Here is an 18,277-nt window from a genome sequence, read left to right on the forward strand (position 1 = left end):
TGGCGGCATCAATTCATTGGGAATGTACTACTCTGACGCATGGTAGCGACCATTTCCCCATTGTTGTAACTTTAATTAATAAAACTTATTTAGAGAAAACTTCTCCTCCACTATTGAAGTACAACTTGTCCAAACCTGATTGGTCGAAGTTTGCATCTTTACTGGAGGGGAAAATTAGTACGCTTCCAAATTTAAATTCAAGTTTCCAAGATTCTTCTGGTCACTGCCATGCTAAGAGCTGCTACGATGGCTTTATCTCGGCCATTACCTCAAGCGCAGACTCTACCTTTCCGTTGCGCAACTGTGCCAGAAATAAAATCCCGTCACCCCCGTGGTGGGATCAAGAATGCACATCGGTTATTAAAGAAAGAAAAGAGGCCGAAAAACAGTACAATGATGCGATGAATAGCGTCAATCTTATACGGTACAGACGAGTGTTAGCTCAATCTCGACGGCTTCTTCGCAAGAAGAAACGTCGCGGTTGGGTTAAGTTTTGCACTTCTCTATCCCCTTCCACTCCTATTTCAGCAGTTTGGAAGAGCATTAATCGTTTCAGGCGAGGCTGCTCCCCATCTATCTCTTCCCCTATCTCGAGACAAACTGCTGAATCCTTTTTCGACAAAATTGCTCCAGCCTATGTTCCTTCTTCCTCAGAACTTCTGCTCCCGTCTGTAAATATTTTGGACGATCCTATGAATGAACCATTTTCGTTGGAGGAACTTGATGCGGTGTTACGTCATGTTAGGGATTCCGCCCCAGGCATAGACGGCATACCGTACTCATTTGCAGTTCATTTTGGTTTTGAAGCAAAAAAGTATTTTTTAGGAATATTAAATTATTGTTATCAATTTGGTTGGGTTCCCGAACAGTGGAAAGCTCAGATAGTAATTCCCCTTTTGAAGCCCGGCAAGACTGCTGATGATCCGAATGGCCTTAGACCAATTGCTTTGTCCTCAGTGTTGGCCAAGATATTGGAACATTTAATTAAAAATAGACTTGAGTGGTTGGTGGAGTCTAGGGATTTACTGCCGAGCCATCAGTTTGGCTTTAGAAAGGGGCTTAGCACCATGGACAGTGTGGCAATTTTGGTTACTGATATCCGTACAGCCTTTTCCAAAAATGAATCTGCTGTAGCCACTTTCCTTGACATCTCTTCCGCATACGACAGCGTCCTTCTTCCAGTTCTCAGGCAAAAATTGCAACAGCTGAGGATTCCGGGTAAGATGGTACAATGTATATGCGCACTCCTCATGTCTCGCTCTTTGATGCTCAGAGTGCAGGGGGAGGTATTTGAGGTGAGACAGACGTGGAAGGGCCTTCCCCAAGGCTCAGTTCTGAGCCCACTACTATACAACCTGTATACAGCAGACATTGGCTCCTGCCTTAATTGTGACTGCCACCTTCTACAATACGCGGACGACCTAGTGTTGTATGTAGTAAATTCATCTATTGCGGACGCTGCCTCATCTCTCTGTCTCTCCCTGGACTCTCTGCACACATGGCTTTTGAACCATGGTCTCACGTTATCCGCCCCAAAAAGCTCGGTAGTGATTTTTTCCCGAAAACTACTGATCCCTCAGGTCTCAGTTAACATTCAAGGACAAGATATTCCCATAAATAATAAAACAAAATTTTTAGGCGTTTTCTTAGATTCAAAATTATCCGGGATTCACCACTTTAACTATTTGATCCAAAGATGCGAAAGAGCAATCTCCATCTTAAAAGCTCTCGCTGGTGTCTGGTGGGGGGCCCATCCCTTCACTATGAAACTGGTCTACAATGCCTTAGTCCGCAGTATCCTGGACTATGGGTCACACTTGGTGATTCCAAGCAACAAAGGTGCCTTGGCCGGTTTAGATAGGATTCAATCTCAATGCCTTCGAATCATCTCAGGTTGCATGAAGTCGTCGCCTATTAACGCCTTGCAGGTCGAATGCGCGGAACCTCCTCTAGCCCTGAGACGTCAGTACCTTGCTTCCCGTTTCCTATCCAGGGTTATTCCCAAGTCGTCCCACCCCCTCATCCCAAAACTCAGAGAGCTTGACACTCTTTGTCACAGCTCCAAATATTGGGAACACAAAGAAATCCCCCTATTCCTAAAAGCATACCGGTTTTTTCAAAATTTAGAATCCCCCATTGCTCCATATCCCAGACTTCCTCTATTTAATTACCCCTATGAAGTACTTTGCTTCACCCCTAAAATATTCTATAACATTGGCATATCCAAAAACTCCCCATCGGCAAATTCGGCCTTTAATGCGGTTTTGGGTGAACGATGGATTGGGTTTCAAAAGTTCTTCACGGATGCTTCCAAATCAAATGGTGGCTGTACTGGAGCCGCGGTTTACTATCAGAACTCTAAAATAATTTTGAAATTCAAATGTCCGAAGGAGTCTTCTGTATTTACAGGCGAGTGTGTGGCACTATTGGAAGCTTGTCGTTTTATAGAGTCCCATGAGATTAGCTATGGAGTTATCTTTACTGACTCCCTTAGCTGTCTCCAAGCCCTATCCCAGAATCCCTTTAGAACTAAACTCCATTTTCCTATTGTCCTGGATATTAAAAAGTCCCTTTTCTCCTGCACTAGGCAAGAGAAAGAAGTTCACTTAGTCTGGATTCCTAGCCATTGCGGTATAGCGGGCAATGAATGTGCCGATGCATTGGCCAAAGATGCGTGTTCATCTGAGTCTGCTGACCTTGTACACTTCTCCCTTCAAGGGCATGACCTGCTAAACCTCCCTAAATTGAGTCTTGAGACCTCGTGGCAGGAATGCTGGAACATCTCCAGCAAAAAGAAGGGTAGCTCTTATTTCGCCATTCAACCGGTTGTAAAACCAAAACCGTGGTTTTCAAAATTTAAAAAATACCCTAAAAGGGTAATTTCAGTCCTGTGCAGAATACGGTTAGGTCACTGTTGTACACCGGTCTTTCTGCGCAAAATTCGGGTGCAGGATTCATCCCTCTGCGAGTGTGGACTGGATGAGGGTACCCTGGACCATATATTTTTTGACTGTCCTAACAACTCATCCTTTGATTTATATGGTCGTCTCCAAAAACTTAAAATTCCTCTCCCTACTAATTTCCGTTCCCTCTTATCCCACTCCTGTCCAGAACTGCTCCAGATGCTGTTGATGTTTATACATCAAAACAATATTAAATTATAAACTGTGGCCTATATTTAGGCCTCAGTTTGTATGGTTGTGGTATATGTATGTTATGTGTTACTAACATTTTCTTGTTATTTTTATATATGTAAATGTATTTCTGTTTGTTTCAGTGCCGTCCTACTAACACATTAAGTTACACAAGATCGGCCACAGCTCCGTCTTAAATCAATATATAATTATTATTTTTATTTTTTTTTTTCATTAAAAGCACTACTTGCTTGTCATCCCACTTGTCATTGGCAGAATCGTCGAATTGACATCGACACGGATTGCCATATCCAAAAATAGAATAGAAAAAAATATCCTTATTTAATACCTATTATAAATGCAAAGTTAATCTGTCGTGCTTTTGCTCTTAAACTATTGCAACGAATTAAATAACAGACATTCTAGAGCCACAAAAAAGACAAAAATTACAAAGAGTTTCGATACCATTTTCTATAGATATCGGAAACTATAGAAAGGTGAAATTGCTTCCGCGAAAAGTGAATTACGATGAAAAATAAATTACACAGGACACAATACAATGACTGCCTGAAATCATTTTTTAATTATGAAAATGAATTTCATTTTACTACCTACGGAGTTTTACATTAAAAATGATTTCTAAAAACATCTTGACTGTAACGTTAGAAATTGAAGTATAATTATATTTTTGCAGGATTTTAGGAAAACACAAAGGTTAATATTTTTTATTTCGTTTGGAAACTCTTTACAGTTATTTCCAAAGGTACTGCTCATTTAATATTCTAAAGAGTAATGACCAAAGTTATTCTGATTCTAACGACTTAAACATTAACTAAACAAGTAAGACCATCTCTTTACAAAACCAACACAATAATATTTTGCAAGCAATTCTTATCAAGGGCTTGACAAAGTTGCAAAGTTAAAGAAAAAAGGTAAAGAAAGGAAAAGATACGACGATTCATGGTCCTGGAGTCAAATGAGCGTTAAAGTGAAGGAAAACCTTCTTTGTTGTCCGTTGCAATGTGATCAAATTAAAAATAGTGATGGGACGTGCTGATTTTGTGTCGATATCGATATTATTGGTGAGATATAAGTATATTAGAGGTATAATCTTACTTAATAATCAACATTTATAAATTCCTTAATACTATGTTATGTTCTAACACCTTTGTAATCTATGAATACAGAATAAAGAGCTTTGTCTTTGAGTTTTTAGATCTTTGTTGCCAGTGTTGGTGTAATTATATCTGAGGGTCAAAATCAAAGCTTTTTATTTCATATACACCTATGACAGGTTCCTACGAAACGTCAATAATCAATATCTAGGTGCACTATTCCAATAGAATAACTGTCAAGAAACTCTATAAACACTCTTTTCAAAGCATTTGTTTACAATATTTAACTTTGACTTGAATTTTGACCTCTTGAGGTATTATGGTAATGATTTTGATATATTAAGATGATGAATATTTATTACTATTTAATGTATATAAATAAATTACTATTTTTAGTTTACTGCGTATCTCACGAGGTTTACATTCAAAGGCAATGTTTAATGTGTGAGAACGTGTGACCTTTCCTTTGGGTAGGTTTGATGTCTTGACAAAGCAAATATTTGTGCGTCCCACAGATTTCGATTACGGTCTAATAGTGTTGTGTTTGTAAACGCAGTCGGGAAATAGGGAAATTGCTGATGTGAATAAAATAGGACGAAAGTAGTGCTTTAGTTGGAATTCTATCCATTGTTTACAGAATACAACAAATAAATAATCTGGTATAGAATTAATATTTTTTCAAAAGCAATATCATTGTATCGGCAAACAATATGCCTACATTAACATTCAATATCTTTGTATCGAATCCATTACATCGATTTTATTATATTCTGATACGAAACAGCACAAACAAAACGTAATGAGATTGGAAAGGTTACTTACAAAGGTTTTTATATAAAATATGGCCTTACAAAGTAAACTGGCAATAATATTTTAGTGCCTAGGGGTAGGACCCTAATAACGTTATAAAAACGTCGATAAAATATTCAACCTTGTTTTCGTATTATATTGAGGATGAAAAGAAATATACGGCTACTTTATTCATGTTGGGGAAACATTAGTAGTAATTATGTTCAAGTAAGGGCTCCCGTTCGGGTATAGCAGTCGTTTATCAACCTGCGTAAGGGAAATCTATGTTATAAACACTATTCAGAAAAGGCTGTGAAAGTTTTAGGTTATCACGATAAGTTGTGGGTTAAATTAATTTAAATTATGTCTAATATTATATTTTTCAATAGCGCAAGTCAGGTAACCCCGTTACCCGGGTAGCTGGGTTGAGGAGGTCAGAATGCTAGGAAGATGATGAGCTCAACTCACTTCGCACAGTGCACTAAAAGTAACTCGACATCGATAAAAAACCATCGACCTTTTATTTATCGATACATTCCCATCCCTAGTTTAAAAGAGATAACAGCACATAGTTTACTGCGTAAACTTTTGTGCAATTATTTTAATAGACGACATCTTAGAAACTGCGCTGCGTTACTCATTCTTTCGTTTGCTCTTCGCCTGTCGGTGCTAGGGTTTGGCCTAAGGGAGACACTTACAGCGATCTGCGTTTAAAGCTTCAGACCGTGGTTTCAGCCACGTCTCGAGAGAACTACTTCCCGTAGATGTTTAAAAGAAGACTAAATGCTATTCTGATATACATATAAGCTACAACATTGAAAAATTTCATAAAAATACATTGGGTAGTTTTTATGAGACAGAGGAATAAATATCTTGCATCTGTTCATACTAACTTTTGCGTTTATAATATAGGTTGGATAGGATAAAGGTGATGGAAGGACTTTTACAAATATGCAGCTATGTGACTAATAAGAATGATAATAGGATAACAATTATGGAGTTTTTAAGAACGACCATGGCTAGACTTTTTAGACTATGAACGATTTGTTTCAGTTGATCATAATTCATTGTTCAACAAAAGACTCATCAATACCTTTATTCATGAATGATACAGTATTCTCATCTGCCAACAAATTCTAAGCTTCCGCAAACACGTTTAAAAAAAACCCGCTTCTCTTAATCTTTTGTACCACACACCAACACTATTGTGCTAAAATCGAGAGAATTGTACGTTTCTCTTATTTTTTGAGAAGAAGAAGACATTACGATCCCAGTCCTATTGCAGACTTTAAAAATTACGGCTGTGTACAATCCCCATTGTATTTCTCTATAGATACTTCAATGTTAAGGAATGAACATCGATTTAGTACTGAAAAGGCCTTTTTTTGTGTTTATATCGCTTGCAATTTGTATTTTGTAGTCTGTATTGTAGTGTACTGGTGGTGTTTTATTAACGTTTTTTTCAATTAAGTTTTAGACGGGTTTTCTGTGGGAGTTTAGAAATAGGCGTAGAGTAATTTTGTGCTTTTAGATATCGGGTCAGTTCAGGTTTACAATAGGTATAAACAACCATTCGTATTATCAACAGTAAGTATATGCCAGTTTATTAAGCATAAGTACGCGAAGAAAAAGTAGCATAAAGCCTTCCTCAATAAATCAGCTATCTAACACTGAAAGAATTTTCTAATCGGTCCAGAACTGATTGAGATTAGCAAGTAAACAAACAATCTCTTCAGAGTTATCTTTTTAGTGTTACTATTTCTTACTTGAAACTATTATTGTAAGAAAAAGAGTCGTTTATACAAAGTTAAGACCTCTTCTTCACGAACTTTAGAGATTTAGGCACAAAGTTATTGTATGTGTCATCTCTCAAAAACTTTTACAAATACCCAGATTAATCTAAAAAATAAAATCCCATCTTGCAACGTCGTTTACAGCAAATACTATTTTTCTACCGCTACTTTCTTCAGCTTAATTTTTTCTCCCGTGCCAAAAAAAAGGACTCGAAAATTTTTCAACTAAGCGACTTTGTAACTTTTACAAATAAACGGGGAAGAAATTAATCTGGCCATTTCTCACTGTCAACGTCGGTTTAACGTAAAAACTGCTACCTTCCCGTATTATTTTATCATCAATCCTGACAGCGGGTGATCAGCAGAATTGTTATTTAAAAAGTTACGGTAGGTATAACCTTTTTTGCGAAGTGTTTTTTTTTTGGTTAATTTGGTGAAGTGAAGTTGTGATTAGAATGTTAAATACCCTTAGTTTTATTATCCACACTAACAAATTAGTATTTCATCGTATTTTTCATTTAGGACATCTAAATGGAGTGGTCTGGGAAGTGGAAAACAATATTAAACTTCTTATATTAAGTATTGTTACTAGCAAAGTTTCAAATCTTAGAAATGGTTACTAAAATTATAACAATGTTCAAAAAAAGTAGCCTCCTTTCTCAAGCTTTTTGCGTACTCACCATATTTAAATAGATTCATTCACACAGGTCATTTAAACAGGTTTTGGAGTAGAAGCTCGACGAACGCATTTATAATATTAGTAAGAATAGTTGAAACCTAAAAAAAACACAAATTTCTATAAGTCGAGCAAAATCAATAGTCAGCATTTCAAAATGAACTTGGAAAACAATTTTTCCATTAAAAAGTGTTGGAACAAAAAGATGGAAAGTTTTCCAAGGTTTCTTCCCTCGGAAATATAAAACTGTTGAGACGGGAGGCGTTTCATTTGTGAGAATTATTGAATTTGAATTATTGGACCGGCCACCTTCGTTGAATAGGGGCGGAGTGGAGTCGACTTACATTTATATATTTTTGGAGATTTGTTTTAATTTAGTATAATTATTAATAAAAAGAATCAACGTTAAGGTATTGCATAAATCAGTTACTGTGTTTTTGATTGAATTCGGCGTGTAAGTGGTCACAGGAATGTTTAGATGTGTGTAAAAAGAAATTGAGACTTGATTTCATGAATGCGCCTAAATTACATTGTATTTTTTTTTAATATTTCGATTTGAATGACGTTTATGACTGATTTTCCCTTAAAGAAAACATAGAAAATGGTATGTAATCTACCTACATAAGTAAAAACTGACCGATGTAACTTTTATTTTCCATCCACATTATGTCATACTTCTTTGACCTAACTCTATCCTTTGTTTAACACATTTAACTAACAAATGTGAGTGTAACTGAATATCTAGTCATGTAGTCTAAACGATTAGTCTGAACAGTACTTCAGAACGTCTGTCTAATGTTCTGACGTGTAACCTGTCGCTTTGTGCTAGGTGAAGTAAAGTGAGTAATTGTTACAAACAACGTAGGTACTTATGTGTTTGGGCTTTCACTTGTTTTGAGTGTTTGTGTGTTGTTTTAGAAATTCTGTAGGAAAATTGTAAAGGTTTCATTAAATAAAGGTTAGCACCTAAAGGCTTGGAATATAGGTTCTTGGAATATCGGTGTATAAGAATATTTTAGCGAAAGTGAAAATTTTATGTTAACTAAATGAGCTTGTAAATTAAATAAAACTTTCTATTGGTATATTTTTTTTTTAAATAAATTCTATAGATCCAGATTACTTACGACGCATTTCCTTTAAAACAGTGTGTTAAAAAGATGAGTATTTTCAACTTGAATTTATTAAGTATCAGCCTGGTAACATGTAACTCACATTACCAGTAGGTAAACATAAACCACACATTTTATCAAACTCAACATGCCAATTTTAATAATTTAGTACATACTTTGACTAACTTCATTTACAGGCTACATAAAAGATCAAAATATATTAAAAAAATATATAAGTCATCGACTCCACTCCCCCCTATATTCGAAGTCCGGCAGCGGTGGCAGGTGGGCAGTCACTGCGAGAATTCTGTTCCTCAGCCATTCGAAATTACAACAGCGGAGATATATAGCTTCCTATAGCGTAGCTGACAGTATGGTGCCGACTTGCGGGAAACTTTATTGAGAAAATTATTATGTGTTTTGTGTTAGACTGGGATTAATTTTTATTAGTATGGGCTGTATTTTTTTCATCTCAAGCAAAGTTTTCGAGAACTATTATATTATAGATATATGTAATATGTATATAGATAGTCAGTATTTAAGATAGCTTTGTTTATACTACCTTTAAAATTATAAATAGTAGTTCTTTATATCCTAAAAGATACCAAACTACTGAACCAATTTAAAAATTAGTCCACTGTTTTGATGTTACACGATCCTTCGCTGGATTCTGTGGGAAATGACTAGTAAGTACCGAATATTACGAAAATTGACTTATCTATTACACAGTTTAACATTAACAAGCAATCAAAAGAGAAAAAAACTCAAATGTTTTTATAGCTATTACTTGAAGAACGCCATAAAATTAAGGTAATCCTTGTTAGGAAGTTCTCAACCAAAAATAGCGTAATTAACGGCATTGAGGGCCATTTTCGTTCGTCGTTGGCTAACAACAGCCACTTACGGAACCCTTTGGTATGAATTAGACAAGGTTTAGATGAGTGACTCGAAATGTTAATGAATTGTTTGATTTTTGTCTGTCTAGTGTTAAAATGTAATAGGCATGATGACAAATTTTTAAATTCCTTTGTATGATGTAGGTATACGTCTATTTTATATGAAAAATTATTAATTTTAAGAAAATGCGAAGTTTTTACACGCTTTTTATTAGCTTCACCTGTATGTTTGTATGTTTGTATGTTTGTAGGTTTGTAACCGACTTCTTTGGGCGCGATTTTGACCCACTTTAAACGGCCAGATTTCGTTCAAACTTTGTAGATTTATTGAGGACCGATGACAATACACTAATTTGATAAAATTATTCCATTTTTAACCGACTTCCCAAAAAGGAGGAGGTTACACATACACATCGATTACTCCGAGGTTTATAGACCGATCTACGTGATTCTTTTTTTGTTCGACTCGGAATAGCTGCCAGTTGGTCCCATAGTCATCAGGTCAGGATCTGATGATGGAAACCCTGAGAAATCGAGGGCAACCTTCGAAAGTTGTAGGCATATATAGGGTAAAAACTTGACACTCAGGTGTACGCCTAAAAGCACTATTCAACTGTGAAGATTTGGAGCTGACTTGATGATGGAGACCAGAGAGGGTCCAGGGAACTCGACAACTGAATATGTAAACTACCTCGTGTTTGGGCTTAAATTATTTGTATTGACAAGACCTTTGCAACAGTGAAGGTTTGGAGCTGACCTGATGATGGAGACCAGAGAAAGTCGAGGGAACTCGACAACTGAATATGTAAACCTCGTGTTTGGGCTTAAATTATTTGTATTGACAAAACCTATGCAACAGTGAAGGTTGGGAGCTGACCTGATGATGGAGACCAGAGAAAGTCGAGGGAACTCGACAACTGAGTAAATAAACAAATAAACTGAATATGTAAAATACCTCGTTTGGACTTATATTCTTTGTATTGATGAGAACTTCCCACTTGTATGGATAGTGACAACTATTCGTAATATCACCCGTGTCGTCACGTCACGCACCAAATCCTCAACCATCAAGAGACCAACATCCAAAATATGTTTTTGTAAGACTTTAATATACCAGCTTAGAACAGTGCACAGATGAGGTTTTATTTATCATCACCCCATCTTGTGTACTAGTAGGTCAGCAGATCACCTAGTAGCTTAGCTAGGAAACAACAGTCGATAAGGCAGGACTCGTTGTTAATTTTTATTTCCAATAATTATCTTTAGCCGTTTTCTCTAATATTGTCAAATTTTTGTATACTAAAGAGAATTTTAATTCTACAAAACAAATAATAGTTTAAAAAAAACTAAATCTACTTTAAAAAAAAAAACAAACTAAAAAACAGAAAATGCAAAATATCTTGATTCCTTTAACTAACAAGGCTATAATACTAAAAATAGTTGCCAAAATAAGGCGAAAAATTTTTTTCGATCGTAAAGCACTCTCTGATGCTTCGCATCACGAGTCGTGCAATAGTTTAAAATTAAAAAGCTATTATAAATAATCCAAACTAAAAAGTAGAAAATAAATAATAGTTTAAAAAAAACTAAAAAACACGCTTTTTATAGAAAACCGAACTAAAAAATAGCAAATAAATTTTAATGAATTTAAATTAAGAAAATAGTGTTCAAAATTTCAATGAATATAAATTAATAATAGTGTGAATACAAAAAAAATATTTAAAAAAGCGTGGGGTGCATGGTGTCAATAGTTATAAATATTTTATTGACAGATATGAGTAGAGTGATTTTCATTTCGATATGACCTTAAAAAGCACCCCACGCTTTTTTAAATATTTTTTTGTATTCACACTATTGTTAATTTATATTCATTGAAATTTTGAACACTATTTTCTTAATTTAAATTCATTAAAATTTATTTGCTATTTTTTAGTTCGGTTTTCTATAAAAAGCGTGTTTTTTAGTTTTTTTTTAAACTATTATTTATTTTATCAAATAATTGCATTTTTCTCTGTCCACTTTGAATCCGGCGCGAAAACGCTTGTCAGTGTCATGTCGTCACTTGTGACGTCACGACTGAAATTACAAGACGCAAGTAAACAACGCTCGTGCAATAATTAAGTTTTTTGTGTTATTAAATATGAATTCGAAAGGGCATAGGTGTTGTGGGGTCCCCCAGTGTAAGAACACATCCAAAACAACTCCTGATAAGTTATTTGTGTACGTTCCTCACAATAAAAAAATACGAAACAAGTGGCTTAAACTTGCAAGGCGAGATTCAAAAGCAATATTGCCCAGGGTACAACTTTATTTTTGTGAAGATCACTTTGATGTAAGTTATTACATAGTTCTCTAGATTCTAGCATAGTTTATAATGTAAATAACTATTTCGAGGTTAGGTTTCATCTCTCATTGTTTTTTAATTAAACTAGTATACTTACATGGAAGTTTTAACATTTCTAAATTCAGCTGAACAAAAATCTTTATTTGATGCCAAAAACTTTCCCAGCATTATGATATCAATTCTAGGCAAATTAGCGCTGTTTGCCTTGGTAAATCCGGGCTCCATAATTCGTGTTATAAACAATTAATTAATTAAAAACAAAGATCGCAGTGGAAGTTCACAATAACGAAATGTGACTTTCGTGCGAGTTGTTTTGAGAGATGACGTCACGAGCTCTGATTGGTGTTCAAGATATCATGGCGGATTGCCTTATTTCGTAATTTTATTTTATAAAAATACATATTAATCACATTATTAATAAAGAAAACAATGCGCGTTTTATATTCCAAGCTTCAAGTTTAATTTAATAAATATATTATTTTAATGATTTTTGATTACTGTCATCATGCCTATTGTAGGTTGTTTTTTAATAGTAAAGAGTTAGTTTGCTTGTTAGAAATTTTTTCTCAGTAACTACTCATCCGCTCGATTATTTCAGTAGTATTAGGACTACAGGCTACTTTATAGTATTGAGCGAAAAAGTATCATCGGGGTGCGGGCAAAACAGTGTCTTTAAAAGATTTATTTTTTTTAGGAAATTCAACTTACATTTATGCTGTGTAACTGTATTTTACCTATACTACATATAATATTTTCCACAAACAGTTTCATCTAGATACTATTAAAATCTCTTAAATATTCAAACACCAAAAACTAATTAAAACCCTCCCAATATTTGGCAACACATAACACAGTACAAAATATTTACGTAACACAACTCACTAAAACAGGTAGGCACATCAATAAATTTAGAAAAACTTTCAGGATTTGCCGAACTGAAATTCAATTCAGTTTTCAGTTACTGAAAAGTTTTTCGTAAAAAAAGGCAAAATAGGGATCCAACGGAGCGTTTTCTAGCAGTGTTTTGAAATAGAATTGTAGGGTACGAGTGGAGGGTATGAAATAAACTTTTCTAAAGGTTGGAATCCAGAAAAAGTTAAAGCAAACAAGATAAATGAAATACACTGTATTGTGTATTGTAGGATAGTGATTGCTATTCGGCAGGTAGACTGACGGATTGACTTAGTAAAACGTATCAGTCACTATTATAAAGAGAAGATGAAGATTTTATTTGCTTGAACGCGCTTATCTCAGGAACGAAGTAACTAAAGTATTAGATAGCTTATTTGTTGAAGAAAGCTATAGGCTTAAAAGTCAAAGTCAAAGTCAAATCATTTATTTCATTTAGGCCTTTACAAGCACTTATGAACGTCAAAATTATAACTAAGTTTGACTCTAGTTGCCCATTCCAAAAGTAGCTTCCTATGGAGAAGAACGGGCAAGAAACTCCATGGTTACTCTTTTTAAAAATAATAGGGTATTACAGTTTGTATGTATTGATACATACAGTAACAGCATGCGATGCTTATTTTCTTTTATTCAAGTGCTCTTAGTAGTTTCTATAGAAGTGATGCTATTTAGCGTTACCATTTTCAATTTTAAACCATTGAACCAACGTCGATAATGTTTTGAAGATAAGTTAAGATTCGTAGAAAGAAACTTATGTATCTACTATTTCTGACTAAAGTACTTCAATATATCAGCTTTTTGAGTAAAAATGTTGATGGTACCTATCCACAAATCTTACATTTACTTAAACTAAGATGTAGTTAGTTGAATATAACTTACCAAATACTAGATTGCTGAACTCAAACAACTTATAAGATTAGTGTCTGCAAACTTCGCGTTAATTTGTCCTAAGTACTATTACTAAGTAGTAATGTAATATATTAAGTTATATAATACGGTATCATTACGAAATTGATGTAATTTTCCATCATGAAAATGTATACCTGACTTTGGTGTTGCTTATGCTTAGTTGGTTTTGTGTAGAGAAAAAAAAAACGAACTGAGAACGTCCTCCTTCTTGTAGAATAACTGGCTAAGCAATTTGTAATTGGTATATTTAATATTGAAACTTTTTTAAACAAGCTTATATTAGCTTCAGTTGTAATTATCTATGTAAGAAAATCTTGGAATCTTAATTTGACCCATTTCCCGGACTTCGATTAGGATGAAATTTCGCTCATGCACTGAGCTCTGATGACAATACATGATTAGCTAAGAAATTTTAGTCTGTACTAAAAGCGTGTTTTTTAAACTATTTTTATCAAATATTGTCTAAGGGTAACGCATTGAAACAATCACAATAAATTATTTAGTTAAGATTTCAGTATGTACATTCTCAAGCGAAATTATTTCTATGTATAAAAAAATTGAATATTTTATTTAAAAATAAATAGTTTATGAAATAAAAATTACCAAGATAAAACATATTTTACACGACATTTCTTATCCTTCTCAAGTCCAAAATCACCCCGCCCAAAACACAAGCAAAAATAAATAATGTTTAATTTCCATTCGCAGGGTTGTCAGAGCACGAATTTGTCTTCATTACCGAATTTAAACTAACTCACGTAGTATTGCAATACGGTACGTTTCAAGCATATTGTGAGGAAGTACTAGGGTTGTCGCGATGGGAAAATGTTTGTGTGTAATTCTTATTATTATTTATGAGGCTTAAGTATGATATATGTGACGGGTTTTGATAGAAAACGGTTTGAAGATATGTGTTTTTTGGATTTGGGATTGTCTGTAAATTGGTTGTTAGTAAGATTTTTTCATAGGGCTGTTATGCTGCTTTTTGTAGTAAAAGGAAAAATTTAGATTTTTTATCATTTTTTTTTTTAAATTTGAAATTGTGTTAGAATACTGTAGATTAAGATATCTTTCGGTGATTGGTGGTTTTTATTGCATACTAGATTCAATTTGACATGAATTTAATTTTGATTCATTCATACAGACAATGTATGTACAAAAGCAAGCACGAATTTTATTATTGATCACTAAATTGTGATTTCACAAGTAATCTGCACATTAGTGCACATTTCAGACAAGAATAATGTTAGTATATCCTAAATAAATAAACCCGAACGTGTGACATCCCTAACCCCCCCCCCCCAGTTTCCTGGTTATTACCGGAATTTTGTCATCCCCAGAGTTTCCTGATCTTCAAGTTTATCTGTATCGAAGACGTTTTCCTGTAAACAATCTTTGCGTTCACCGTTTTCTTGAACATTTCCATAAATGTACTAGCACTCTAGAAGTTGTAGATAGGTGTGTTTTCTTAGAATATGAAAATACACCGGTTCAGGTTTCGTAAAGGATGACCACCTTTCAACTGTCTTTGATTTTATTTTGTAAACCATTAAAGTTTAATAGTAATATACAAGGGGTTTTTGGGCGTGATTTTCCGAGTAATTTCGCACGTCAAAAAGTGTTGACTTGATTAGCCTATTCAATAAACGCTTTTGACTTTGATTTCGTAGGTTTCTATCAATGTAATTTAATGGTGATTGAGCGGTTTAAGTTATTTTCTTCTTATTGCCTTATAACAACTGATGCTTTACATATTTTTATCATCTCATGATTTTTATAGGTCTTAGTTTTAATGTACTTAAGAACGGTACATTTTACCTACATAAAAAAACATACAACAGAATTCAGATTCCTCCTCGGTTTTGGGAAAAAATCACTAGGCAATCTTCGATAAATTCTACTAGCCCTCAGTGGCACATAAAATAAAGTCATTTACTCATAATTTGTCTGTGAAACATATAATATGTAGATATTAAGTACTTACATAAATATTCCTTTCCTGTAGATCCAGCTTCTGGGTACCGTTGAACCAGTCGATCTTGGCAGCAGGTCTGGCGCCTGATGCAGTGCAGGTGAGGGTCAGGATCGTGCCTTGTGTCGCGTGGTCTTTGACTCCCGTGATCACCGTCTTGTTGGGGGGCACTGGGAAGAGAAACATAATGGTTTTAATGAGTATTAAAATATGCAGGTATAAATATATCAGTATACAAGAGTATATTTTCGTTAATTGTAACTAGCTTAGTATTCTTAGTAAATGGAATACATAACACTATAAGATAAGGCTAGTGGTATCATTGACTTTATAATTATTATAGATTGACTTTATAATTATTGAATTAGTATAGACTTAGAAAACAATTAAGAATAAGGTAATTTAATTCCATGGAATACATGGCTTATACACTTATTCAAATGTATTTTAAAATCAGAAAGCCTTTGTTTTCATCCCCAGTTCATAACAGCTTAGAAAACTATTGCCATTAACGAAGTTCTCATTTTCAGCTCAGAACTCGCATCAGCAAAGAAACTCACTTAAAAATAAATAGTTTTTAAACACTAGCTTTCACAGCTAAAAGAAAATAGACTTTATTATTAAAGCATTTAAGTCGATTTTGCAATTGAGTAGTAGTCCAGTATTTTTTTCTCCAAAGAGTTTTTAAAGGCAGGACTTATTATAGAATATAGTCTTTGGTATAAGATCTTTATATGATATCTATCCAATTTTTGGCAGCAGTAAAAAATATGCTGGATCAGTGTTTGGGTTTATGGTGCCTAAGGCTTTGGTTATAGAGCTAGCGTATAGCGTATAGCGATTTGGAAAACTTCTATTTTGAAGGAAAGAATTGTTACGAGTGACAAGAAAAACAGTTAAGTTCAGTTATACTCGTGGTAGCCTTGTGGTTAAAGCACTAGGCTCTAAAGTACGACTGAGCGGGTTCCATTCCAAGTCAGTTAACTATAAATGTAAAAAAGTATAATTTCTATGTACGTATGTCTTGGACAACATCATCTCCTGAACCTTTTCTCAACTATGTTAGGGTCGGCTTCCAGCCTAACCAGATGCGGCAGAGGTCTAGTGTTTTACTAGGAGTGACTCCCTATCTGACCTCCTCAACCCAGTTACCCGGGCAACCCAATACCTCTCGGTTAATCTGATACAAACACATATATCTTGGACACCACCGTAAAATTTTATTTGAGGAAATCTTCAGTATAACACTTTTTCCTACTCTGAATAAGAAGAGGCTTTTATCCTACAATAGGATAGTAATTAAAAGGTGATAAAAACGAGTCAAATTATGGCTGATATTCAATTGTTTTCCGCTCTTTCTATGGCCGCACCTTAAAACTATGTAAGGAACGTATAATATTGGATCGTCATTCGGTCGTATTGGTCCTCCGAGACTATAAGGACCAACTTTTGTGTTACCTTAAGTTTCTATGTAGTTTTATTTGTAACATTTTCTATTGCTTGTTTACAGGCTATAGGGATTTAGTTTGACTTGGTAATGTGGTAGATACTTATCAGTTTATGATCATAGAAACATGATTTTAGATACACTATTGGATATGGTTGACTTCAATACTCACTTAAGTAAAGGATTACACCTAAACTAGCTGTTCCCAGCAGCTGTACCTGCGTTCCGAGGGAACCATTTCCTGCACCTGGGTAAAATGCAACCTGTTTTTTCTTAGGCTCTAAACTATGTAGTTGTTTACGAAATATTTAAATCGGTTCCGTAGTTTTGACGTTTTGCTGGATAGAGAGACAGGGTTATAGGCCCACAATAGGTCTACATGAGCTATGAGATATACATAGGCTATGAGAGTGAAGTAATAGGATAGTGGCAAATGCTTGTGCAATATAATATGTCCTGCGAAGTTGGCTGATCTCCTTACATGAGAACAGCCGCCGTAGCCGATAATCGGCTAGGAGGACTTTATCATCCGGTCTACATGAATTAAAAACCTTTGACTTTGACATTTACTATACATTTTTATAAAGGGGTTGATAAATATAGAGGACAAAAACGACCAAGAAATTAACTATTACCTACCTACCTTGACAAAAACTACGCCCAAAATATCACTCCGTAATAGATAGCAAATGAATAGGGTGGCGGCGCCTATTACCGTCCTTTAGATTGACTGGGCCCAATCAGGGACGTGACATAATATACTGTAATTGAAAGGAAAAAAATACCTTTCAGCACCTCTAAGGTTAATTAATACCTGATTACGTTTCGTCGAGAATATTGGACAAGAAATTGGTAGAACGAGTTTTGTGTTCCTAAATATTGTGTGTGCGTTGTTACTTGTTCAATAGCTGATAGTAGAATTTGTAAAAATAAGTGTCTCATAAATGTTTGATTTAAAGAAACCTGCTTCTTTTTAAGTCATTTAAAAATACTCTTCAGTTGAAATAAAGTATCAATTAATAACATTTATTTGTTTTCTACACAAACAAACATGCATACATTTTCGAAATTAAATAAAAACTAAAAGTTGTTCATTTTTAGCCGACTACACTGGCTAACCCGTTAAAAAAATCTATTCAACAATACGTACGTTGCCATGGCAACTATACAGTGTTTACGATAAT

The 18,277-nt window shown here is 34.5% G+C and overlaps 1 protein-coding gene across 5 annotated transcripts in view; it reads right to left on the reverse strand.

The window, feature by feature from the left end:
* LOC124642905 (hemicentin-1) overlaps positions 1-18,277 on the reverse strand; it is a 470,700-nt gene that overhangs the window by 28,689 nt on the left and 423,734 nt on the right. For all 5 annotated transcript variants that reach the window (XM_047181655.1, XM_047181654.1, XM_047181656.1 and 2 more), the window contains exon 7: positions 15,659-15,816. In XM_047181655.1, coding sequence (XP_047037611.1) covers positions 15,659-15,816 — 158 coding nt within the window. The remainder of the gene's footprint in view (positions 1-15,658; positions 15,817-18,277) is intronic.

This window comes from Helicoverpa zea, chromosome 26, assembly GCF_022581195.2.
Source record: "Helicoverpa zea isolate HzStark_Cry1AcR chromosome 26, ilHelZeax1.1, whole genome shotgun sequence".
Classification (NCBI taxonomy): Eukaryota; Metazoa; Arthropoda; class Insecta; order Lepidoptera; family Noctuidae; genus Helicoverpa; species Helicoverpa zea.